Source organism: Osmerus mordax, chromosome 5, assembly GCF_038355195.1.
Source record: "Osmerus mordax isolate fOsmMor3 chromosome 5, fOsmMor3.pri, whole genome shotgun sequence".
NCBI lineage: Eukaryota > Metazoa > Chordata > Actinopteri > Osmeriformes > Osmeridae > Osmerus > Osmerus mordax.
This window is the reverse complement of record NC_090054.1, coordinates 4,080,921-4,108,247: the sequence shown is the minus strand read 5'-3', so window position 1 is coordinate 4,108,247 and position 27,327 is coordinate 4,080,921. Positions and strand designations below refer to the sequence as shown.

Sequence of the window (27,327 nt, the reverse complement as noted above, 5' to 3'; positions counted from 1 at the left end):
ATAGCTGTTCTATCTAAATTGTTTTTGTTGTTTTCTAATGGGGGCAAAAGAAAATCTAGTTTTTTTTATTATTTAAAAGCAAATGCAAACATATTGAGATATATATTGAATATGGTAAACATTTTGACAATATGGATAGCAGTTTTTTTTTATATATATTGCCCAGCCCTACCAGGGTGTAGTTCCATAGAACGGTCCTGACAGTGGTAAGTGTGTATGGACGTGTGTGTGTGTGTGTGTATGGACGTGGGTGTGTGTATGGACGTGGGTGTGTGTATGTGTGTGAATGTCAGCCACAGTAAACAACACCTCTGAAAGGCACAGACTCAGGTATGTGACACGTCTCCTGTCTAAATATTTGGCATCAGGGCTGTGGTTTCACACAATGTCCTAATGAGATCCCTATTAGACACGCTAGATCCTGGTTAGACCAGTGAGGTCCCAGTCCGACCAGTGAGGTCCCAGTCCGACCAGTGAGGTCCCAGTCCGACCAGTGAGGTCCCAGTCCGACCAGTGAGGTCCCAGTCCATGTTGTGTTGTCATGTTAAGGACCAAGTTAGCGTCTTGGTTGAGAGACGCCTGATCTGGCCTCTCCACATGGCAGAGGTGTGTTTGGTTCGTTATACAGAGAGAGACGGGGTTTACTCACGATCATGAGAGGCCACTCAGTGACAGAGATGAAACCGTGAGACCCCTTCATCACCACACTCACTGGGACACCAGAGAGAGGAGACAGACAGAAGAATATATCATTAGACAGTGAACCGCAAATAGTACCAGTGTCTTAATTGTCGTCTAAATCAAACAGCAGTAGATAGGCGTTGAACATTAAAGCCCCCTTTCATCTTGGTATGTACGTACAGTATATGAATGTGACGCTACATTTCAACCTGCGTTTGGATCTAGCTCACACAGCATCAATACATACGTATAACATAATTAATATATAATTCAATTCACTGTATTGGTTTCCGACGTAAATTCATAAATAAACCTAGATAAACACTGATAAACAGCCTAAAATTCTATTCAATTCTCCTTATTGATCCCTAAGGATAACCAATAGATAGCCTTGATAACCAGGCAGGCTGTGTGGGGCTGCTACCGGTCAGGTTCCAGCCGGCGGCGGGCCGATCGGAGGAGATCTTGACCACCAGCAGGTAGGGCCCTTCCCTCCAGGTGGTTGCTATGACGTCACTCTTGGCAGGCAGGCTGGCGTTCCTCAGAGGTGCGGAGCCACGCTGGTACTCCTCCATTGTCCACCTGGTGTAGTTCTGGTCCTGGAACAGACATCATGAATAATACACAACACACAAACAGGACAGCACAAACACAAGCAGACTAGCACGTTAGAGAAGTATCTGATATGACACAGCAGGCTACACCCCCGCCCCCAGTTTCCTACCGGTTCCGCCCCCTCCGCATGTGGCACTAAGGGACGAGGTTCAGCCTTGGCTTTCTGGAACAAACACACACAACACACAGTAAGCTAGCACAGGGCTGACAAGACAGATAGCTAGCAAAGGGCTAACAAGACACAGATAGCTAGCACAGGGCTGACAAGACACAGATAGCTAGCACAGGGCTGACAAGACACAGATTGCTAGCACAGGGCTAACAAGACACAGATAGCTAGCACAGGGCTGACAGACGGGTGATGCTGGGTTATCAAAGGCAGACAGATGGGTGATTCTGGGTTATCCCAGGCTGACAGACAGGTGATGCTGACAGACAGATGATGTTGGTTTATCACAGGCAGACAGGTTTGTGTTGTGGTGCTTACATTGAGCATGGGGAAGAAGCGCAGGCTGCTGTTGCAGGTGAGGGGCTGGTGCATGTGCAGGATGCCCTCTCCCTGCCCCAGGGGGTTGGGGTCCAGCCCCTCATCTCGGCTCAGGGGCGTCCTCTCATACATCTCCTGGAACACAACATGACGCAGTGTTTCCCCTAGGTTTACAGCTTTGGGGGGCGGGGTGGTAGGGCGGGGGGGGGGGGGGGGGGGGGCGGCGGGGGCGGCGACCATGTAGAGACAGAAATGACGTGACGTTGTGTAAATAAGATAAATACATTTACATTTAGCAGACGCTCTTATCCAGAGCGACTTACAGTAAGTACAGGGACATTCTCCCCGAGGCAAGTAGGGTGAAGTGCCTTGCCCAAGGACACAACGTCATTTTGCACGGCCGGGAAGCGAACCAACAACCTTCTGATTAATAGCCCGACTCCCTCACCACTCTGAATAACATAAGGCCATTTAGTTGGTTTAATAAAAGAGCATGCTATAGACCTGTTTTATAGGAAAGGTAACCTTAAATGACTTATTTTGTGATCGGGCGCTATAAAAAATAAAAAAGTTTTATTTTTATTTTTTACTTGACCTTCCAGGAGGGGGGGAGGCGGGGGATGCCGTTGGGGGGCGGGACGCCCCCCTAATATAATGGTAGGGGAAACATTGTGACGACGGCTTCAGCAAAATCAGACTTCTTAATGGAAAGGTGTGCTGTATAGAAGGACAATCATGGCTGCTGTGTATGGCAACATCCCCTCCCTCAGGGCAAAGCATAGTGTTCGTAACAAAGGGCTCTGGAAACGAAGGCTACCACCACCACAATCATTATACACCCTTAAGGTAACCACGGGTGACATCAGATATGTGTTCTACTAACCTCTATGTTGTTGAATTCGTTGTGACAAGGATAAAACTTCAGATACCACTTAATGGTAAACGTCACCTTCTCTGGACAGCTGAATGACACAACTGGAAATAGAATATAAAAATTAGCACGCACAAGCAAGATTCCTGAGACATGAGGTGTGAGCAAGTAGTGTGTTTCTCCTCAAGTCTACAGCATGGCAATACCTTTCAACTGGACATCTGTGTCTTTGTACATGGACTTTCTCAGCAGCAGTGGTTTTGTGGTCTGTGGAGAGAAGCTGAGTGTTTACATTGGCACTGCTGAGAGGGCAAGACAAGCCTGGCTGTCTAGTAGTCCAATCTCTCACCGGTACACACTACACAACCGTCTCTTTGAGAACTTGCTGTCTGCCTGTCTCACCTTACTGAGCAACAGGATATGGAACAGGGCTATGGCAGTTACCTCTGTGGAAAATGGGCACTTCAGCTAGCTGAATTAATATTTAATACGACTCTTCTTAGTTGCCTTGTTCCGGTCTTTTGCAACAACATTGCCATGCTAATCTGAAACACCTATTAGCTAGTCAAGCTGACAAGTTAATAAACACCATGAATTTTCCTCGCATCTCGGTATCACATCGTATGTAAGGATGGAGCAATACTAGTATAGACAGTGACAGAGGAAGTGCGGTTTAGTCATGTTATCCACGACGTCTTAACTAACCTAGCTGACTAACTAGACTAGCTGTACTGTACAGCGACTGGCTTTGTGCTAGGAAACTACAATCAGTTTGCAACCCAGTTGCTAGCAAGGGAGCAAAGATTGCTTGCTTGCATTTTATTCGAATTGTCAGCATGTCACTGGCACAGATAGTCGAGTAGACAAGCTATACTCGAATATAAAGATGACAAAGGGTTCGTTACGTTATGATTGACAACAAAAACGTTAGCCTGCTAGCTAACTAACAACATTGTCAGGGTGTTAGCTTTATTCCAGAAGATGCTAGCTAGATAGCTAACTGTTAGCCAGTTAGTTAGCACTAGCGAGGATAGAAGATTGCTTTGGATCTTGCATTGGACCGGAGCTGAACAAACGTTACTCACATTGACAATAGTCACACTCCATTGTCCGGTCTCGGGGGCTGCCATGACCCCCCGGTTCTCAACGCTGAGTAAAATCCCAGAGACAAGCATGAGCCACGGTCTCAGTGTGCCAACACTGCAGCACCACGTCTGCATCTTGTCACGGACAGCCATGTTCTTACGTGCTGTGCAGATGTGTGGCTTACCGCCTCTGATAGCCTGCCAGGAACAAGCTCACCTGAGCCCAAGCGACGTCACATACCTGCGCAGGGTTTGCAAGTCCAAGAACATCTCCAGCCCAATGACAACCCAAAACGCGCCCAAAAGGAATGAAAATAAGTCCGTGTTTTCCCCATCCCATTTTTGTTTTTTATTTGTTCACAATCTCAAAATATACGAAATATTTTTGCAGTCGCGGCTCTTTATGAAAATAGCCACAAAAAACACGTTGAGAACTTAATGTGTTCTCAGTTAGGCTATGTGATAACCAATGAGATGCGCTGCGATGTGCCCTGTGCATATCTGTAAGCGAGCGTGTGCAAAAAAAATTCAGTCTTCTGATGTTACAAGCAGAGCTACCCCAATCTATGGTTTATTCCGTGGAAGAGTATTGTGATATTACTGTGTAAAAGACGTAGAATAACATACATTTCTGTACATTTCACTCTGACAACACCGCGGCTCTGTATACTCTTCCTGCGACTGCATTTTCCAAATAGCAATTTTTTTGCTCCAAATAGCTCAACTGTGCGGGAAAACCGCGAACCTGGCTACACACCGACTCTACTGGCAGAGGGTATTAGAAGAGTAATTAGAATGCACCTTTGAATACATCAAAATGTTTATTCCATCATGAAAAAAATCATGCAAATATCTAAATTATTAAACTCGTTGGTCAATGTTTAACTTATTGACAAGTAAACTAACACAGTTAAGTCAGCTGAATCACCAGCATACACCAATACTGCCATATATACAAATTCTTACTATACATTATACACACTTTATATGTACAGTTCCATTTCAAATGTAAAAAATGTGCATAGTTCCATTAAAATATTTATCCACACTGATGATAGTGTCAAGTATTTGCTGGAAAAGTTTACACTGACTTTAGTTTCACAGTCTTTAGCATTGCTTGCTGGAGACCAACTTCCTTCTTCAGCAAAGCTTATTCATTGGAGCAATAAGAGACAAAAAAAATACTTTTGCACACGTTGAACTGAGGGGTTACCATGATAGGTGTATGTAGGCAATAGCAAACAGGGGCAAGTACTGCAGACCATTGGGAATTAAGCTTCAACTCCTAGTTTGAGGTTGAATTAAATTCTGTCAATATCCTTCAGTCGTCAAAGTATCATCAGTCGGTCATCAAGGTGACATCAGTCTGACAGTCAGAGCAGCAGTGTTGTCTCGCCCGAGTTCTGATCCGCCCCACAGCACTCCCCAGCTGCTTCCCCATTGGCCAGACCCGAGACATCACTCGACAGTAGGGGCGTGTCCACAGGGGTGGCTGTTCTCCTGGTGGGGTCTGTGGAGGACATGACCACAACATAGCGGTCGTCCTCCTCCTCCCCCTGGCTCTCATGGATATCGACCCTGACCAGCGAGCAGTCTGGGGCCTGGTGGCTGCAGGAGGGGGAGGAGCTAAAGAGGGGTGTGTCTAGACGTGTCTCCTCTGCAGCCTGGGGCTCCTCCTCAGGGAAGGAGGTGTTGATGTAGATGATGTCCTCCTTGCTGGAAGCTTCCGGAAGCCTCTCGGTCAGCTTCTCCAGCCTCTCCCGGACCTGGGTGAAGGGGGGCCGGTCCAGAGGGTCGGACCTCCAGCAGCTGTACATGATCTCATACCTGCAGGGACACACACACACGGGGGTCCTGGTTGGTCTGTACTGATGGAACCGAAACATCCTCCCAACATTCTCCTCACACACACACACTCGTGCACGCCCACATTATAGCCTCCGATCCCCGTCACACACATGCGCACACACACAGACAGACACTACAACCCCACCCAGCAGGACTCACAGCTCGTCCAGGCAGTCTGCGGGCTGCTTGAGTCTCTGGCCCTCCAGCAGGTAGTCGTAGATCTCGTGGTTTTGAACCCCCGGGTATGGGGTCATGCCCCGCGTAGCGATCTCCCACATGGTCACGCCAAACGCCCACTGACACACACAGGGACACAATCACACTTCTTTAGTAATCATTTCATTCTTTCTACAAAGCAACATTAAAATAGAGCAAATTGGAAAAAGCTGAAAATCTAAGATCAGAAGTGCATCGTTCTACAGTATTTCGGTGGTCAGACCCAAGGAGAAATCTGTATATTCCAGACACGGTGTGAAGTACCCACGTCTCATTTATCAGCTCAGACATCTCCTAGCTACATTAAAACTTCACCTCCTCTTAAAGGGCTCAGTGATAAAGCATGTACCTGCAAATCAAGAGATTGAATGTTAAGATTAATATCCCCCCTGTATGTCGTGAAAAAAATTGCATGTGCTAACAGAACACATTGTTGTTCATCTATGGTACAGCTTCCCCTCCTCTTAAACGTCTGCCCTGTCTACATGTGTCCTGCTGTAGAGGTGGGGTGTTTACTGGATGCCAGATTTACTGAGGTGAGAAGCATGTTAAAGACTATCTGGTAGTTTAGCAAACCCAACACTACAGTCTGTGATGCACAAGGTAGACACTCTCACATCCAGGTAAACACCAGACACACACTCATCCAGGTAAACGCTCTTATCTAGGTAAACACTCTCATCTAGGTAAACGCTCTCTCATGCAGGTGTACACACACTCATCCAGGTAGACCAGGTTACCCAGGACAAACTGGGAGGGTCGTTACCACGTCGCTCTTGACCGTGAACACTCTGTCAGCAAGGCTCTCAACGGCGATCCACTTGACGGGCATCTTGGCAACGCGGCCCTGGCGGTAGTAGTCCCCGCTGTAGATCTTCTTGGACAGGCCGAAGTCCGCCACGCACACCGTCATGTCATCACGCAGCCTGAACACACCGCAGGGAGGAGGGGGCAGTCAAAACAAGGCATAGGTATAGCTCACTAGTGATGGGTATAGCTCACTAGTGATGGGTATAGCTCACTAGTGATGGGTATAGCTCACTGGTGATGGGTATAGCTCACTGGTGATGGGTATAGCTCACTGGTGATGGGTATAGCTCACTGGTGATGGGTATAGCTCACTGGTGATGGGTATAGCTCACTGGTGATGGGTATAGCTCACTGGTGATGGGTATAGCTCACTAGTGATGGGTATAGCTCACTGGTGACGGGTATAGCTCACTGGCGACGGGTATAGCTCACTGGCGACGGGTATAGCTCACTGGCGACGGGTATAGCTCACTGGTGACGGGTATAGCTCACTAGTGATGGGCATAGCTCACTGGTGACGGGTATAGCTCACTGGTGATGGGTATAGCTCACTAGTGATGGGCATAGCTCACTGGTGACGGGTATAGCTCACTGGTGACGGGTATAGCTCACTGGTGACGGGTATAGCTCACTGGTGATGGGTATATCTCACTGGTGACGGGTATATCTCACTGGTGACGGGTATAGCTCACTGGTGACGGGTATAGCTCACTGGTGATGGGTATAGCTGCAGATCAATAAGTCAGTTAAAATCCGCCTTGTCGTTGCTTTCTGTTACAGTATGTGACACTGCTTGTAAAAGGCCTTTACATAATAATTCAGTTTTGTTTCAGCTGCCTACATGCAGTTGCGAGCAGCCAGGTCACGATGCAGGAAGTTCCGCCCACTGAGGTACTCCATCCCCATGGCGATGTCAATCATGAACTTGAGCAACGTCTGTGTGGGTAGGTACTGAGGATGGACACAGAGTCATCATCATCATCATCATCAATCATCAGAATCATCATCAGAATTTGCTAAATGAGAGTCAAAGAGAGAGAGAGACGAAGAACAAGAGGGAGGGAGAGAGAGGGAGGAGAGAGGGAGAGGTAGAGAGAGGAAGGGAGAGAGAGGTAGAGGGAGATAGAGAGTCTCCAGTCTCACCAGTGGGCTGTCCCTGAGGCGTGAGCGCAGCAGGAAGCTGTGCAGGTCACCGTGGGTCATGTAGGGCAGGATGACCATGGGCCTGGGGGAGTGGGCTGGACCCGTCTCCAGACACACACCTGGAACACAGCAGTCAGTCCCCTCCACACACATACACACACACCTGGAACACAGCAGTAAGTCCCCTCCACACACATACACACACACACACACACACCTGGAACACAGCAGTAAGTCCCCTCCACACACACACACCTGAAACACAGCACAGTCAGTCCCCTCCACACACACACCTGGAACACAGCAGTCAGCCCCCCTCCACACACATCCGCTGTGCTAACCCACCTGAGCAGATATAATCAGGAACACACACCCGGACACACACATGTTGGACCTTTCACATGCAGTTCTGATCCCAGTCATACACACCCAGCAGCCTGATGACGTTGGGATGGTGGAAGTCCTTCATGCAGGCTGCCTCGTTCAGAAACTCCTCTATCTCCCTCTGAGAGAAGCTGTCCACTAGAGAGACAGCACACACCACGTCTGCGTCAACTACACTGATCAAACACATTTGAAAGTTGCTGAGGTATGTTTGATTTGAATCACAGGTGTGCACAATGTGTTGGAGGGCTGGAAGCAGAGGAGCCTCACATTTCATGGTCTTCACAGCCACTTTCTCAGAGGATCCATCCTCTTGTTTCAGTCGCCCCTCCACTACCGAACCAAACTCACCTGGTCAACAACAGCAACTTCATGTCACATTTGATCACATAACAGTTGGCCTATAAGGTCACTTTTATATAACGTTGGACCAATTATAGATAACTTTTACATAGCCTTGGACCTAAAGTTAGGTCCATAAGTATTTGGACATTGACACAATTTTCATCATTTTGGCTCTGTATACCACCACAATGGATTTGAAATGAAACAATCAAGGTGTGCTTTAAGTGCAGACTTTCAGCTTTAATTTCAGGGTATTTACATCCAAATCAGGTGAACGGTGTAGGAATTACAACACATTTTATATGTGCCCCCCCCCCCCCCTTTTTAAGGGACCAAAAATAATTGGACAAACTAACATAATCATAAATCTAATTGTCACTTTTAATACTTGGTTGCAAATCCTTTGCAGTCAATGACAGCCTGAAATCTGGAACCCATAGACATCACCAGATGCTGGGTTTCGTCCCTGGTGATGCTCTGCCAGGCCTCTACTGCAACTGTCTTCAGTTCCTGCTTGTTCTTGGGGCATTTTCCCTTCAGTTTTGTCTTTAGCAAGTGAAATGCATGCTCAATTGGATTTAGGTCAGGTGATTGACTTGGCCATTGCAGAACATTCCACTTCTTTGCCTTAAAAAACTCTTTGGTTGCTTTCGCAGTATGCTTCGGGTCATTGTCCATCTGCACTTTGAAGCACCGTCCTGAGTTCTGAAGCATTTGGCTGAATCTGAGCAGATAATATTGCCTGAAACACTTCAGAATTCATCCTACTGCTTTTGTCAGCAGTCACATCATCGATAAATACAAGGGAACCAGTTCCATTGGCATCCATACATGCCCACGCCATAACACTACCTCCACCATGCTTCACTGATGAGGTGGTATGCTTTGGATCATGAGCAGTTCCTTCCCTTCTCCATACTCATCTCTTCCCATCATTCTGGTACAAGTTGATCTTGGTCTCATCTGTCCATAGGATGTTGTTCCAGAACTGTACAGGCTCTTTTAGATGTTTTTTGGCAAACTCTAATCTGGTCTTCCTGTTTTTGAGACTCACCAATGGTTTACATCTTGTGGTGAACCCTCTGTATTTACTCTGGTGAAGTCTTCTCTTAATTGTTGACTTTGACACAGATACGCCTACCTCCTGGAGAGTGTTCTTGATCTGGCCAACTGTTGTGAAGGGGTTTTTCTTCACCAGGGAAATAATTCTTCTGTCATCCACCACAGTTGTTTTCCGTGGTCTTCCGGGTCTTTTGGTGTTGCTGAGCTCAGCAGTGCGTTCTTTCTTTTTAAGAATGTACCAAACAGTTGATTTGGCCACACCTAATGTTTTTGCTATCTCTCTGATAGTTTTGTTTTGATTTTTCAGCCTAACGATGGCTTGCTTCACTGATGGTGACAGCTCTTTGGACTTCATATTGAGAGTTGACAGCAACAGATTCCAAACACAAATACCATACTTGAAATGAACTCTAGACCTTTTATCTGCTCCTTTTCAATGAAATAACGAACTCCCTTTATGAGGGAATAACATACACCTGGCCATGGAACAGCTGAGCAGCCAATTGTCCAATTACTTTTGGTCCCTTAAAAAGGGGGGGGCCACATATAAAATGTATTGTAATTCCTACACCGTTCACCTGATTTGGATGTAAATACCCTGAAATTAAAGCTGAAAGTCTGCACTTAAAGCACATCTTGATTGTTTCATTTCAAATCCATTGTGGTGGTATACAGAGCCAAAATGATGAAAATTGTGTCAATGTCCAAATACTTATGGACCTAACTGTATATAGTGAACTTTTCAACCTTTGTTGTAACTGTTGAGCTTTTGAGACTAAGGTCTGTTTAAGAGTCCTGTGACAGTCAAAGTTAAATGACAAACAACAATGCACCAGAAGAAAAACATAAAAAAATGAATACGACAAACACATTTTTAACAAGGGTGAAAAGAGCTACTATTTTCAGATGTAGCAGATGGGTCAAGCCCCTATGTTCAGGTAGGGAGACAGACTAGTGGACGAACTGGTTTGTGGTATTACCTTCTCCCAGGACCTTCCCTATGGTCAGCAGAGTCCTCAGGACCATCACATCCTGAAGCTTAGCCTGCAGCTCACCACTCACCCCCAGGTTGGCAACTGGAGAGGGGACACACACACACACAAACAATTACACGTTATCATATGCCTGGAGCAGCCGGGTGAAGTGATCCAGACTCTCGGCTGTGTGTCCAGCAGGGTTGAGGAGAGGTCATACGTGTGATCTCGATGTCTGAGCGGTTGTAGGATCTCTGGGGTCTGTACTGGACCACGGGCTGCAGCTTCTCTGCACTGCCAAACAGCTTCCTGCAGGGGGCGCCAGAGAGGGGCAGCGTTAGAGAGCGCTACACGTTAAAGACTCACTACAGAGGGAGTCCTTCACATGTTTACAGTTGTTCAGCTGAGCCGTTTCTCACAGGCAGCAGGGCAGCTCGCAGGGTTAAATAGCAGTCCATCATGTCCATGACACAATTATCTGTCTCAGGAGAGGAGGAACTGAGTCAGAGGCTTGTTAATGGACTCCAGGAGGCAGGGAAAGGAGATGAGAGGAGGGCAGGAGAGGAGAGGAGAAGAAAAGGAGAGGAGGAAGAGAGGACTGCTGTCTCAGCTGTGTGTGCTGTAGCTGCACGTCAGACAGCAGCTCCTCTGCTTAATGAACTGAGCATCCGGACACACACAGTCACTTACAGCTGCACCAGCTGTAAGCCAGATGGGCCTCCGGTGAGGAAAACAGACCCCCACCCCACCCCCTAACCGGAGGTGTGTCCGTCATACCCGAAGCGTGTGTCCTGGAGATGGCGGCGCAGGCAGATGAAGGCCCAGAGCAGCAGCAGGAGCAGGCACACGCTCATCCCCAACCCGAGCAGGACAGAGAACCAGCCAGAGGCCTGGGGGTCCGGTCTGGCTGAGGGGGGAGGGACCCATCCTGCAGCGGAGGACAACACACACACACACACACGTCTGATGTAATCAAGGGCACAGATGCTTGACTGGCTAATCATGATCATGTGTTGCGTGTAGACAGGAGGTTAGCTGTGGTCAGTGTTATCAGCCTGCTCAAAACACAGCGTATCATTCTTACACACTGTCACATACAAACACATGGTATCATTCTTACACACCATCACATAAAAACACAGGAAACATCCACTCACTGTAGTCTGCTGGTTGTCTTTCTGTGTGCGTGCGTAGTATGTGTGTGTGCTGTACTCACTGCTCTCCGGGACGTAGATGGAGGTGGGGGGGCTGAGCATGCCCTGGCCAGCCTGTGTGCAGGCGGCCACCTGGACGCTGTAGCTGCTGTTAAACACCTGGAGGACCAGGGAGGCAGACGTGCTGTAGCTGTGGATCTGGAGCACACACACACACAGGGGCATTCATGTACTCACACACCACATATCATATTTGTAATATCCATGAAAAATATCCTAAAGTTATCAAGGTGCTTTTGATATGTCCTCCAGATCTGAGATACCCACACCTGTCCACAGTTCCAGAACACAGAACGCAGCAGAAAATCTCTGATGAGATGGGAAGAATGTGGTTTCTCCTGCCTGGCAGCGGTGTCTTTGTGTGTATGTATATATGTGTGTGTGTGTGTGTGTGTGTGTGTGTGTGTGTGTGTGTGTGTGTGTGTGTGTGTGTGTGTGTGTGTGTGTGTGTGGAGGTGGGTCATATGACAGGAGAAACCCAGCGTTGCTCAACCCTGCATGGCAGCTTGTTGAGTTCCTCTCTGACTGGTCTTGTGCTGACGGAGCACTGAGGACAGGCTGTTCTAGGTGTGTGTGTGTGTGTCTCTTTCTCAAGGGTGCTTCTTGATGTATTAGCAGGCAGCAGCAATTTCTAGGCAGCTTCACTACTGCAAATAATGAGTGGTTAGAGTCAACAGTTAGAGTGATAAACAAACAAGATGTGTTATAGCCCCCCTCCCCCCGAAGGAAGCAATGATCCCCTCAGTATTCCTCTTCTCCTCCTTCTATACTTGAGGGCCTGTCTCCCCCTCTCTATACCTGAGGGCCTGTCTCCCCCCTGTCTCCCCCTCTCTATACCTGAGGGCTTGTCTCCCCCTCTCTATACCTGAGGGCTTGTCTCCCCCTCTCTATACCTGAGGGGCCTGTCTCCCCCTCTCTATACCTGAGGGCCTGTCTCCCCCCTGTCTCCCCCTCTCTATACCTGAGGGGCCTGTCTCCCCCCTGTCTCCCCCTCTCTATACCTGATGGCCTGTCTCCCCCTCTCTATACCTGAGGGCCTGTCTCCCCCTCTCTATACCTGAGGGCCTGTCTCCCCCCTGTCTCCCCCTTCTATACCTGAGGGCCTGTCTCCCCCCTGTCTCCCCCTTCTATACCTGAGGGGCCTGTCTCCCCCTCTCTATACCTGAGGGCCTGTCTCCCCCTCTCTATACCTGAGAGGCCTGTCTCCCCCCTGTCTCCCCCTTTCTATACCTGAGGGCCTGTCTCCCCCCTGTCTCCCCCTCTCTATACCTGAGGGCCTGTCTCCCCCCTGTCTCCCCCTCTCTATACCTGAGGGCCTGTCTCCCCCTCTCTATACCTGAGGGCCTGTCTCCCCCTCTCTATACCTGAGGGCCTGTCTCCCCCTCTCTATACCTGAGGGCCTGTCTCCCCCTCTTTATACCTGAGGGCATGTCTCCCCCTCTCTATACCTGAGGGCCTGTCTCCCCCTCTCTATACCTGAGGGGCCTGTCTCCCCCTCTCTATACCTGAGGGCCTGTCTCCCCCTCTCTATACCCGAGGGCCTGTCTCCCCCCTGTCTCCCCCTCTCTATACCTGAGGGCCTGTCTCCCCCTCTCTATACCTGAGGGCCTGTCTCCCCCCTGTCTCCCCCTCTCTATACCTGAGGGCCTGTCTCCCCCTCTCTATACCTGAGGGCATGTCCCCCCACTAGAGCCTGTCATTTCCTCCAGCAGTACCTTCTGTGATTAATCAACTACCTCCCACAGGTGAGGTCTTTACTGCACACACACACACACACACACACACACAAGTAATGAACATGGTTTTACTGTTCCTTTAATACATCTTTTTTTCTTCCTATCAATTCAATACACCAAAGCATATTCATGTACATTTATAGTATATTTACCCCATGACCTCTCTCTGTCTCCCCATCCCCCTCTCACTTACTCTCCCTTCCTACCCTCTCTCTCCCTTCCTCCTCATTTATCCTCCCACATGTTCGGAGGAACGGAATATGATTAATGGAATATTATGACACATCCACACCAGTAACTGGTGATGTCATTCTTTAAATGTGCATCCTAAAGTCAACAAGAAATATTTTGCTTCTAGAAAACATTTGAACACTCAATAATATCTGAATAAGCAGAGTTATGGGATGTTTGTGTGGTTTGGGTATTTTGAGCACGCGGGCGCATGAGAGGAACACAGGGTGATTAGGCCTGCCGAGAGGTCCGCCCGGCCTGGGAGTCATCATGCTGAGGTGTGTCAGTACGGTCCAGCTGCTGGCTTTATCAGCTTGCAGGGAGGCTACGATAGCTGACCTTGCGCATACCAGAACCAGGCCAGACACATATGACCTTCAGTCCCTGCTGCAGTTGTTCTTTTAAGCCTTTGTGTGTGTGTGGTGACGCAGCTGACACAGTTATGTGTTCTATTGTGTAGTCATTCCATTCACTCCTCCATGACTCAGAGCTGCACACTGCTCAAAACAGACAAAACACACATCCATGTTTCACGGCATCAGCTTCCTGTTACCGCCACACAGACAGGAAGTGGAGGAAGCACCATTGTGCCAGAGAGCAGCGTAGAGTTGGGCCAGCTATCCTGGGTTCACTAGGAAAGACATGACCCGTCAGTCACACACACACACAACAGGAGTCATCTTTCCATCCAGGAAAGATGACTGGCCTGCACCACCAGTACAGACACACAGCACCAGTACAGACACAGCACCAGTACAGACACACAGCACCAGTACAGACACAGCACCAGTAATGACACAGCACCAGTATAGACACACATCACCAGTACACACACACATCACCAGTACAGACACAGCACCAGTATAGACACAGCACCAGTACACACACACACACAGCACCAGTACACACACACAGCACCACTTCACACACAGCACCAGTACAGACACAGCACCACTACACACACACACACATCACCAGTACAGACACAGCACAAGTACAAACACACAGCACCAGTACAGCCACACAGCACCAGTATAGACACAGCACCAGTACACACACAGAACCAGTACAGACACAGCACCAGTACAGACACAGCACCAGTACAGACACAGCACCAGTACAGACACACAGCACCAGTACAAACACAGCACCACTACACACACACACACACATCACCAGTACAGACACAGCACCAGTACAGACACAGCACCAGTACACACACAGCACCAGTACACACACAGAACCAGTACAGACACAGCACCAGTACACACACAGCACCAGTACACACACAGCACCAGTACAGACACAGCACCAGTACACACACAGCACCAGTACAAACACAGCACCAGTACACACACAGCACCAGTACAGACACAGCACCAGTACACACACAGCACCAGTACACACACAGCACCAGTACACACACAGCACCAGTACAGACACAGCACCAGTACACACACAGCACCAGTACAAACACAGCACCAGTACAGACACAGCACCAGTACACACACAGCACCAGTACAGACACAGCACCAGTACAGACACAGCACCAGTACACACACAGCACCAGGTCTAGAAACCCAAGAGCCTCATTCCACCGGATCAGCCTAATAAGTGTTCTGTTCAGTAGCATTGCTATAGCACAACACAGGTGTTCAGTAGGGATGCACCAAAATGAAAATTTTGGGCTGAAAACGAAAGTTCAGGATACACTTGGCCAAAAACCAAAACTTACCTATTTTAAAAGTATTTTTGTATTATTACGTATAAGACATATTAATCAGCACCATACCCCTCACCGTACCCCCCCCCCCAAAAAAAATTTCTTCTGAACCAACAGTACAGATTGCAAATTTGATGTCCTTATCAGAAGTATTTCCACACCACTGACATGATCACCCTTGTTTGAAATATTTATGTAAAATCACCTGAGATTAAAATGTACAATCCAATGGGAGTGCATTATATAAGGATAATTCGGATAGTTGGGAAATAGTCTTGAGGTTAGGTCAAATGACCAAAAAGCTATTGAAATTTTAATGAAACAACTTAATACTTTAACGGTCCCTGCTGTTAAAAGCTGTTGGCGGACGTCAGGAAAACTAATAAGGAATATCTGTCAATATCCATCCTGAAAATGACTTTACTTCAGTGATAATGGCTAGATCGAATGAGAGTGAAATCTGAGCATTTATGCGCGGCATATATTTTGGGCTCATATTTTTTACCTCTCTTTCGGCCTAAATGAAAATTCAATTTTTGGCCAAAACTTCGGTGCATCCCTGATATTCACCACAGATCTGTAGTCTCCTGTCTATACTTACAAACCTGCAAGACATGTCCTGCTCAATGTCATTAACTGCTGGGAGATAGTATCAAAAGACCAAAGGTCAGATCTAGTTGATATTTACAAGATCCGCCAGGCAGTTCAGCCGTGAGAAAATGAACTCTGCTCAGGTGTGGAACCAGCTGACAGCCCTCATAAAACCATAATGATCTGTTCCATTTCACTTTGGATGAAAGCCTCTGTGGTTTAAATATCTGCTACTAAAAATACCCAGGCAGAGCTCCAGTCACCTGTCATAGCATTACGAGGGGAAGTGTGTCTTAGAAGAAAACAAGAGAAGAGGAAGTTGACCTCTGCTGATGGAGGAACAGTAGAGAAAGGAGTCTGACCAACACCAGCCCAGTCATCATGAGATCAGCCTTAATTGGGCCTCAAGTGTTGACAGTATGAAAGTGCTGTGTGTTGCAAGCTCTACCACCTGTTTTCTTCTCTATTCCGTACAAGGAAGGGCTGTTTTAGAGAATCCACACACGGCCGTAGTTTCATACTCTCTGTACAGTATGCAAGAGTGTGCTTAGAAGATGAGGCTGGAGGTTTCACTGAAAGAGGAACTTTAGTCTGCAGTTCTAACTGACCCTGTGTGGTCCTAGCAGGACCCCTGTGTGGTTATAACTGACCCTATGTGGTCCTAGCAGGAACCCTGTGTGGTTCTAACTGATCCTGTGTGGTTCTAACTGACCCTGTGTGGTCCTAGCAGGAACCCTGTGTGGTCCTAACTGACCCTGTGTGGTTCTAACTGACCTTGTGTGGTTCTAACTGACCTTGTGTGGTTCTAACTGACCTTGTGCGTTTCTAGATGACCCTGTGCGTTTCTAACTTACCTTGTGTGTTCCTAACTGACCTTGTGTGTTCCTAACTGACCCTGTGTGGTTCTAAGGGAGAGTCCTGTCAGCTCACCTTGTCGACCACCAGACCGCGGCTGACGATGACATCATATCCTGTCAGGATGCCATTGATCTTGTCTGCGGGAGGCGGCCGCCAGCGGACCACGAGGACCGACTCATTCAGCTGCAGCGACACATTCCCAGGGAACACCGACGGCACTGTGACATCACAGGACAGGGAGGCGGGGGCAAACGTCACACTCAGCTGTGATTAACTTACAACAACACAGTAGTACAGAAGCACAATGTAAATGTCTGATAGTAACTAATCATGTCAGAAACGGTCTTTATCAGGGATGAAGCAACGGATGTCACACTATGGTCAACTAGGCTAATTTCTCCGCACACTGGAGTTTCTGGCAAGAGTGAATGTCAAATTCCGAGGACATAAATAACCCCCCCCCCCCACCCCATCTCTCTGTGGTAGCTCCCCAGGAAGGAAGCCCCGCCCTGTTCCTGGAGCTCCCAGCTTCCTCAGGGGCCACGCAGGAAGACTGAAGAGGGGGGAGGGGCCAGGACGCTGTCAACAACAACCCATTTGGGAAATGACTCGAGAAGGGGTTTTACACTGGTCAGAAACACAGGGCTGAATGGGATTTGTGTGCATCCCTCCATCCCTCTCTCAGGCCCCTCATCCCTCCATCCTTTCATCCCTCCCTCCAAACTTCCATGCCTCCCACCCTCCATCCCCACATCCTCCTACCCACCTCCCTCGGTGGTGTTGCTCTGGACCCAGGGGCTGGGGGGCGACACCCCCACCTGGTTGCTACAGGAGACGCTCATGTTGTAGCGTGTCATGGCCGCCAGGCCGGAGACGGTCCACTGGAAGGGAGGGACGCTGGCGTTGACCACTCTGGTGGCGGTCACCTCCCCTCTCCTGCTGCTCACCTCCCTCACCTGGAGCAAGACACACCTGTCAGTCTCCTCCCTTCACACACACTCCTCCCCCACTCTACAAACACACACAGCTCTGCTTTTCACACTGGGAGGGAGAGTGTGGGTTATCAGATACACAAAGCAGTTTTATACATTGATGAACCTAAAACTGGGGTTGATGCTGTTGCAGAAGACATGCAGCATGTATGGTGACTGCATAAAATAGGACATATGTAAAAAAGAAACTGCATCACAGACAATTGTGCGACCTCAAAATATATTTGAGAGCATTTGTGTGAATGCAAATAATCGTCATGGTGCAACCTTTTTTCAATTCTTTACAAAAAGCTCACTAATAAGCCTAGGGGGGTATCGTTTGGACTTTTATGATTCCAATGCCAAACCGGTATGATTCCGATTCCTAAACCGATTCTTGAAAAACTGAAAATGTACATTATTAATGTTTTTTTGTTTTTTTTAAGTACTTAAATATATAATAAGTAAACCTAAGTCACCTAACACACAACTACAAGAAATTTAACAATAAATAATAGTTACACTATTAACAAAGTAACAACAAAATAAATGTTGAGTTTGTATGCTAACTAAACCAGCTTCAAACTTTAGCAGTTCTTTTGACAAAAAAAATCCATATTTGCCTTCTCTGACAAGATACGACACTTCTCCTGACTTATCATCATCGTCCTGATCATTAATGTTCACAAAATTGCTAGCAGTCGGACTGGTCCCGCTGTCACTGGGACCAGGGACTGATGTCCGCAAGCTGTCGAACACGGTGCATCCCTCTGCTTTAAGAAGTATCCCGTGTCGCTAGCCTGACTCTGCCCTCCTACATACTTCCGTTCAATTTTCATTTTGCTTCTGTAATAGCAAAGAATTTTCATACTAGGTCGGTTTTTGCTAACCACATTTTTGGTTGTCCAATCAGCGAACAGAGGCAGTGGCTGAGAACGATGATGTTGCTGTCGTGCGCTAGTTTGAGTTGTAGTTCAGTAAGAGAGAAAGATGTGAGCAAAGCCATTCGGTCCATTGTGGCAACGCTGCCGAATATCCATAAGTTAAACATTTAGTCATTTAGCAGACGCTCTTATCCAGAGCAAGTTAAAGCCGGAGCAAGAACAATCTTTGCTGAGTTTTGTTGGTGGCCATGATTGTTGTGGCCCTCCTCCCCACGTGGTTCGGGAAAAGTTTGATTTTGAAGTTTGATTTTCGCTGCGTTAGTGGTGAAGGAGTTGGCTAAGGCGAACACTAGCGATTGGTTATGGCAGATCCAGAATGGCTCTGGGCAGATCCAATAGTTTTAAACTTCAACAGAGTACCCGCCTTCAAGGAAGTTAACGCTTGTCAATGGAGCGATCCCAGACCCTCTGTACAAGTGAAATGTACGAGAGTCTGGTTAGGACCAGGCTAGTGTGTAGCCGCATGTGTCAATAAATTTGACGTGCTTCCCCCTTTGCACGTAATCGTTTTGAAACATTTGTTGCGCTTCGCTGTGGGCATTTTAAATGCACTAAAAGCTAGCTAGCTAATGATAGACTAGAGGAGCAAGTGTAATATATTTACTAGCGAGCGATCACGTACAGTGAATGGTTAATATGCTTTTAAGTCAGTTTTGGTGAGGGAAAATATGGCATTTTAAAAGTAGCCTTACGGTAGCTAGCTAACGGTAGACTACAGAGAAAGTGTGATATTTTTACGTCCGTTTCGGAGCGACAGAGGGAAAATATTTCATTCGACACATTAAGTGGAACTGAAATTTGTAACCGAAATTTGCGTTCTAATCCGGTCCGATTCCTACCGGTTGCGTAGGAACCGGTAGGATGGTCCTACCTTGATGTGGCAGGAGATGAGGGGGGAGAAGCCATCATGGCCAGGGGTCCAGCTCAGGACCAGCTTGCTAGACTGCCTCTCTAGCACTGTCACCTCGGAGACAGGAGCTGGAAGAACTAGGAAACACACACACACACCATCAGACACCACTCACACCCTCAAATACCACACACACCGTCAAATACCACACACAGTAAGACAAAACATTGGCATACATTCAGAGTTTGTGGCCAGTTTGTTGTCTCTTCTTAGACCTGCACAGATGCTTCACAGTCAATTCTCATTGGTGTACGTGTTTGCATTTGTATGTATGTGTATATTAAAAGCAACACAGAACTATATTGCAACATTAATATATAAAAACAGCATTACCTTTTATGTTGATGGTTGCTTCTTTGGAGGTACTGACGCCCTTCTGGTTGTGTGCCTCACAGCTGAACTGGGTGAATTGGTCCACTCCTGCAGAGACATACAAGGGAAGGTTACACACAGGACAGCAAGACTGGCCTACTGGGGGAGAGACACTGAACAGGAGAGAACGCAAACCAAGACACACTGAGGGAGTAGGAGACACACTGAGGAAGTAGGAGACACACTGAGGAAGTAGGAGACACACAGAGAGAGTAGAAGACACACTGAGGGAGTAGGAGACACTGAGGGAGTAGGAGACACACAGAGAGTAGGAGACACACTGAGGGAGTAGGAGACACACTGAGAGTAGCAGACACTGAGGGAGTAGGAGACACACAGAGAGTAGGAGACACTGAGGGAGTAGGAGACACACAGAGAGTAGGAGACACTGAGGGAGTAGGAGACACTGAGGGAGTAGGAGACACACAGAGAGTAGGAGACACACTGAGAGAGTAGGAGACACCGAGGGAGAGGTGACACACTAAGGGAGTAGGAGACACACTGAGGGAGTAGGAGACACCGAGGGAGAGGTGACACACTAAGGGAGTAGGAGACACACTGAGGGAGTAGGAGACACCGAGGGAGAGGTGACACACTAAGGGAGTAGGAGACACACTGAGGGAGTAGGAGACACCGAGGGAGAGGGGACACACTAAGGGAGTAGGAGACATGCAGGAGGAGCAAAAAGGATGCATTACGGTAAACCCGAGGCCTGAACAGTGGTGTGACCCAGAGGTGAAGAAGCCTCAGTGAAGCCTGACACTTCCTCATGCAGTCCTACCATAGGAGTCAACACATCCTACCACAGGAGAACACATGTCCGATGTGTGACCAAGACGGCCTCTCTGTTCCCACCACTTCAGCTGTCGGCAGTACTGACTCGAGAATCAAGATCAATATCGCAAGAGGCCTAATGTTCTCTTTCCACTTCCTCAAAATCCTGGGGGTGAAAGCTAGCTTACATTTACATTTAGTCATTTAGCAGACGCTCTTATCCAGAGCGACTTGCAGTAAGTACAGGGACATTCCCCCGAGGCAAGTAGGGTGAAATGCCTTGCCCAAGGACACAATGTAATTTTGCACAATTCTCTAACCGCCCAATTCTCTAACCGCTCAGCCACCTGACTCCCTTCACGGTTAAGAGTACCATTATCACACTCTGACACCTCCTCAAAGTAGGTATGAAGTCAAAATGTTCAGTCCTGCTAAGTTGTGAAGAATGTTGTCTGTCAGCTACGGAGGAGGAGGAGGAAGGGGGGGGGGGGACACTGTAGTCAGACCAGGTAACACGATGACAGAACTTCCCACAGTAGATGACTCATCATTAGTGGGTAAAAGTCTGCTAAATGACTAAATGTAAAAGGGCTCTTTCAATGCCAGTTCAATTCAACATTTTGATGTTCCCATCCTGCCAGTGTGTCAACTTGATGGCTCTCGCACCCCATTGTGTAACTTACTGTAGCATTGCTAGTCATATGTTGATAAGGGTCAAGATTTGGTCTGATTGGTTGTTCTTGGGTATAAAGAGAATTGTGAAGCATTGTTCTGTGGATTCTTGATCTCCTGAGATCTTCTCCTCAGCTCTGGCTTGTCCTTGTACTCCTCCTTCCTCACCTCTTGTTGTCTCTCTGGTTTACAATAATCATGGTAGCATAGAGTTAACCTTCATTTTGTGACATGTTTGCCTTGTAATTGATTTAATTCATCTGCAATGTTATTAAATATATATTTCATTTCAACTTACTTTGACCATTCTTGCTCTGATTTAACCCATAGAGTCAAATAACTGTAATTCCATTGGTATTGGCATTATTTGGTTCATGCTAATACACTGTTCAGTTTCCCATCGTCCTTTAAACAATAGGGGAATTAGTTTTGGTTGTTTATCCAATATTTAACCCCCTACATTGTTCTGCCATGCCAGTAGAGCAGTCAGGGTGCTCCTACGCAACGCCAGTATCATCCTGGCACAGGGAGGGGGAGGAAGGGGGGGGGACTGAGATGACAGCTCCATAATGTCCCTTTGTTTCCATGGTGTCCCTGCTGGCTATTCATAAACCCCCCACAACATGTAGACTAGTTAGGTAGGACCCTTCCAAATGCAGACTAGCTAGCTAGGACCCTTTCAGATGCACCATGCAGAGTAGCTAGCTAGGAACCTTCCAGATGCACCATGCAGACGAGCTAGCTAGGAACCTTCCAGATGCACCATGCAGACGAGCTAGCTAGGAACCTTCCAGATGCAGTCAGCAAAATAGGGAAGGGTGAGCTATGGTGGTCATGGTGAGCTCTGGTGCTCATGGTGAGTGGCAGCTGTGAACTGAGGCCAGAGCAGCTCTGGATGTTCACTTGAATATGATTGGACGGTGACAGGTGCTTGGTATAAAATGTTATATTAGCAAGAAACTTGAGAAACCAAACTGCTGTGTGTTCTTGTCTGGGGAAAAAAGCACAACTCTTTCCCTTTCTAAAAGACCCCCTACCATCTTGCTCAGCTTTCAAAGCAGATTGTAAATACCACCAGCCCCTCTACAGCTATTAACAACAAAAACCCTACCCCCACAACATAGGAGAGGGGGAGAGGAGGCAGCCTACCCCCACAACACAGGAGAGGGTGTTCAGGAGAAGAGGAGGACTAGGTTGCTTGGAGATTGGTGGAAGGCTGGATTACGGTCACACAGAACGTTGCTCAATACCGCAACCAGCCAAATATGGCTCAACCTAACCTAAGCTCTATTTTAGGTTGCCACCGCATGGCTTGAAGTATACCAACAAAATGTTCTCTTCTCTCTGAGGGAGAGAGAGAGAGTAGAGAGAAGGATGTTTTACAGACTTCTCTCACAACTCCTTTCACTCATTCGAGTGGGCAGATAAAAACAGAGGTCCAGAGGTCAGAAACACACGGCCATTGACCCACAGTTCACTTCAGCAGTGGTGCATTCTATATAACAACACAAGATATTCAAGCTGTAGGGAACAGAGGATGTCCGTACATTTCCAGTAACTCCAGTTGTGTGACCAGTCTCCAGCCCTGGCAGTCTGGCCTTGTGATTTGTACAGTGTAATTATCTGGCCTGGCTTGGCCAACCTCCGTCCTCTTCACCGGCCAGCCTGCCTTTCCATATCACTGCAGCATGTTTTAATTTCCATCACCTGCTCTCAGCTCCAGCTTTCAGGGCGGTAACACAGAGTGTTTACATGGTGCATTCTTCCCTGTCTGCTGCTGGGCCCAAGCATGGAGACAGCTCTTGGGGCCGGGCTGGACCAGGAGGTCAGAGTGGGCTGCCATTCTCATTCACAACATGGGCAGAACTGGCTCTCCCAATGACCACCCTGCAGCTGCAACAGCAGGATTAAGACACAGGGCATGCAGATATTTTCCTAATCCCGTCACTGCCGGCCTGTAATCTCCAGGTGTGCCTTGGTACCATGTAGGGCAGCGCAGGCTGAGAGAGCTGTGTGTGTACAGACGGCCGGGTCAAGCTGCTCAGCCCCAGCCTCGCAGGGTCCGGAGGAGAGGGGGCTCTGCCAGCCTGCCAGGCCCCTCCCTCCCCAGAGCGGTGGGCTGGCCTGTCAATGAAGCCTTTGTGCTAGGAGCCTGAACCGCCTTTGTGTGCCCCAGCACAGCCCTGCTCCCTGCCCAGCACACGCTTGGCCCAAGCTCGGCTCTCTCGAATTTAACCCCTCCCCTCCCAGCCGCCCCACCAGAAGCACCTCTCCTGCTGTGCCTTTAAGCCCACCCCTCTAAGCCACCCCACCAGTCTCCTGTTGTAGTTGTGTTCCCTGTAATGACTGAGACAGGAATGTCCTGTGTCAGGGCACTGCTAGATGAAGACATGACCCCACACAAGAACACATCTTCCCTTCAGGCACAGGGTTACACAAACAGCTTTCTTCCTAACACAAACATGATTTTATTACACATGCAGCTAACTTAGAGAAATAATTAGCAATACTGGAAACTGAGAAAGAAAGAAAGTTGCATGAGGGAATTCCCAGAGAGGGAATGAAATGTAGGGTCACACTTCAGATCACTGCATCTATATCTAGACACCTGACTCAACCTGAACCCAACTGAACAATCCAGTTCTCTTAAATACCAGAGGTCAGACTGAACTGACAGGTCTGACAAAGAGAAAAAGAGAGAGAGATCATATAGATAGCTAAAGAGAGCAATAATGACAGATCCGAAGACAGGGCAGAGGAGAAAGAGAGAGATGGACAGGCACCTCTAGAGATGACAGACACATCTAGCACATGGGAGACACAGCACATGAACTCCTCAGCCTTGAACACCCAGACAGCCTGTATCAGCAGAAAACACAGTGTATCAGCATAGGGAACTCAGCCTTGAGCAATATTGACAACTCAGACAGGGACACTCAGAAAGGAGAACATTTACAGGAGAACATATTCAGGAGAACATATACAGGAGAACATATACAGGAGAACGTATACAGGAGAATGTAGACAGGAGACCTGAAGACGGGAGAACGTAGACCGAGAAACAGAGACAGTGAGAGAGGACAACAAGACACCATGTAAAACCCTGACATCAATGCTACTGAGAGTTCAAGTTACAGTGCAATTCTGTTTGTGTGTATGTGTGTAGAAGGTTCATGCGTACTGTGCGTGTGTGTGGTGTGTGTGTGCGTACGTGTTTGTGGAGAGTGTGTATGTGTGTGGTGTGTACGTGTGTGTGTGTACCTGTCACGTTGAGCTGGCTGGGGGAGGAGTGAAGGGCTCCCTCATGTACTCCGTTGCGTAGCCAGCGGATCTCCACAGGCTCTGGAGGACCCACCGCCTCACACCACAGCCTGAAGGCCACGTTCCTGCTCACGTTCACGTCTTCAGGGTGCCTGATGAACGTCGGGAGACCTACACACACACACACTGCTCAATCTCCGTGCCCTATGACAGATCGACGGCCATCCAATAGTGTTGATGTGTGTGATGTGTGAGCTTACCTTCAACCTCGATGCTGATTGGCTGAGACTCTATGATCGCATCACTGACGCTGAGCATGCAGCGATACTCTCCAGAATCAACCCTCTGCACTTTGGTGATTCTGGAACACACATACACAAACACACACAGACACACACACGCAGACACACACACAAACTTTTAAAACTGAGAAGGGCCTTTAGGAAACAGGACCAAAGCAGAAGTGTGTGTGTCCCAGCTGCAGACGGTCCAGCTGTAGACGGCCCAGCTGCAGACGCACCTGACTGTGGACAGCAGGGTCATGACCCCGCCAGTGACCGTCTGCAGCTCGTTGATGACCACCTGCAGGTTCTCCGACAGCTCGCGGCCGTTCTTCAGCCACACCACCGCCAGGTCCAGCTTGGAATCGGGGACGTCGATGGAGCAGTTGAACTTGGCCTCGTGGCCCTCGGACAGATGCAGGCTGCCCACCGTGGGCTTGAAGTGCAGCCTGTGCAGGTCCTCCGGGCTGAGCTGGACCCGGGGGGCGCTAGCCGGGACGATCGACCGCTCTGGGAGGCCTGTGGGCTGGGGAGGCTGGCCCTGGCTCCCCCTTGGCTGGAACAGGCCCTCAGGATGCGGACCATGTGCATGATGCTCTGCAGTCAACAGGGAGGCTGCCATCACACAATACCGATATGAGTATGAGTATATATCACATTTGATCCTACCTGACAAATCGACCTACCAGAGCGTACTACACTTGCGCAGATCAAGGTAATAGGATAGTGTTGCACTATAGTAAGTAAATCTGACAATGTGGGGCAAATCGACAGAACACCGGATCATCGGAGAGGGGGGGGGGGGGGGGGCTGGAATCTATGAAGGAATCTGGAATGCAAATTGGTGTTTTTTTCCAGTTGTAACCCGAGGAGGCAAAGCTGACAGCCCGGGAAAACCTTCACCATATCAGTGAAGCGTGTGATGAGAAAATAAATAACTTCTTAGCTTTGTGTTTGAAATAGCCTGTATGTACGGTGTCAGAAGACATTATTTTTATACTATCCTCTACCTTCTCTCTCTTTACCTCCCCTGCTTCGATCCCTGCATCCTCCCACTCTAACCCCCTCTTATCCTCATTCTGCTCCTCCTAGCTGTTCCACCAGCATTGCCCCTGCGTTTGTCCTGAAAGGACTATCACCATGTGGTTATTGATGTTTATATTGTTACGATTAAGGAGTATATTAAAACAGACCTTTAAACTCCGAATTGCAACACATCAAACCCGCCCCCGAATGTAGCCTGCAAATACCAGCCAGCGTAATGGATCCCATCTGGGGTTTCTCATCAAAGAGAGGGGATATAATATTTAACACGTAGCTCTACATGCTAGCGCAGGAAGAAATTTAAGAAACACATTTAAGAAATGTATCAAAGCAAGTGTTGACTCTTACTGAGGGACGTCTTGCTCTTGTGGTTAGTTGTAACTGATTTAACTTCTTGTACTCGCTGTGAATTATATTATATTATTGTTGCTTGCTTGCTTTTTTCTACAGGTACACTCTTGCACTTTTGAGGTTCATGTTGTTTAATTTGTAACTTGTTTAACTACATGCTCTTCTGGTTCTCCCCATTGGCACTTATTTGCTTTTCACAATGTATGCTTCATGTTTGGCTACTCGCAATGTTTTGGGGCTATCTCGTTGTTATGATCAGTGACCTATGCTCTTTTGTAAAGCTCTCTCTTGGATGTCGCTTTGGATAAAAGCATCTGCTAAATGAGTAAATGTAAATTTAAGTGTTCTCCCGAGCTCTATTGAAGTGCGTAAAGAACGATCTAAATCCAAGAAACATTTACTTACCAGTCTCCAGATTTCCCAAAATCACAGAAATAATGTTTGTTGTTGAGAAGAAAACTGTCATTAAGTTTAACCTCGCCATTGGTAAATCCTATAGACAAAAGTGCGGTGTTTTAACACCCAAGACCAACACTAGAATACTGAAAGTAATTAGGCTACTATGTTTACTTGACAAATTCTGAGCAATCTGACACGACGCCGCAAATAATAACGAACATTGTTGTTCAACACAACAATACTTCGAACAAAACTTTCAAAACTCCCCCGAGTTTCAGTTACGAGACTTTAAGCAAATGTATCACGTTTTTCTGGAGCAAAAGGTAAACTTTTCTATTCCACTGACGTCACGAGAGGGATCCCATTTAGGGCGGGACTTCAGGATTGATAAATAAAGACCGTTACAACACAACGTTATCTGACTACAGCTATTATAGAATAGACAATTTTTGCTAAAATGCCAGAAACTCATCA

General features: G+C 47.8%; 2 protein-coding genes across 4 annotated transcripts in view; both read right to left on the bottom strand.

Annotated features, from left to right (window-relative positions):
- The window catches only part of tmem87b (transmembrane protein 87B), a 10,418-nt gene extending 6,482 nt beyond the window's left edge, over window positions 1-3,936 (bottom strand). For both annotated transcript variants that reach the window (XM_067236720.1, XM_067236719.1), the window contains exons 1-7: window positions 3,740-3,936; window positions 2,861-2,921; window positions 2,667-2,758; window positions 1,784-1,918; window positions 1,406-1,459; window positions 1,106-1,280; window positions 650-711 (exon numbers count right to left, since the gene is read on the bottom strand). In XM_067236720.1, the coding sequence (XP_067092821.1) occupies window positions 650-711; window positions 1,106-1,280; window positions 1,406-1,459; window positions 1,784-1,918; window positions 2,667-2,758; window positions 2,861-2,921; window positions 3,740-3,892 (732 nt within the window). In that variant the 5' untranslated portion in view covers window positions 3,893-3,936. The remainder of the gene's footprint in view (window positions 1-649; window positions 712-1,105; window positions 1,281-1,405; window positions 1,460-1,783; window positions 1,919-2,666; window positions 2,759-2,860; window positions 2,922-3,739) is intronic.
- A 374-nt stretch (window positions 3,937-4,310) lies between these two features.
- Window positions 4,311-27,086, bottom strand: mertka (c-mer proto-oncogene tyrosine kinase a). Of its 2 annotated transcripts, none has more exons than XM_067236716.1 (19): window positions 26,860-27,086; window positions 25,299-25,656; window positions 25,039-25,139; window positions 24,779-24,949; window positions 20,033-20,119; window positions 19,661-19,776; window positions 17,641-17,830; window positions 16,947-17,092; window positions 11,738-11,873; window positions 11,299-11,449; window positions 10,742-10,830; window positions 10,528-10,623; window positions 8,411-8,491; window positions 8,186-8,278; window positions 7,757-7,875; window positions 7,455-7,564; window positions 6,570-6,729; window positions 5,747-5,883; window positions 4,311-5,566 (listed from the first exon to the last, which is right to left on the bottom strand). In XM_067236716.1, exons 1-19 carry the CDS (start codon window positions 26,936-26,938, stop codon window positions 5,113-5,115), a joined length of 2,874 nt encoding a protein of 957 aa, XP_067092817.1. In that variant the 5' UTR covers window positions 26,939-27,086; the 3' UTR covers window positions 4,311-5,112. The 2 variants fall into 2 exon arrangements, with proteins under 2 accessions (XP_067092817.1, XP_067092816.1); XM_067236715.1 differs by having other exon boundaries at window positions 4,312-5,566; window positions 25,299-25,674.
- Between the last annotated feature and the right edge of the window lie 241 nt (window positions 27,087-27,327).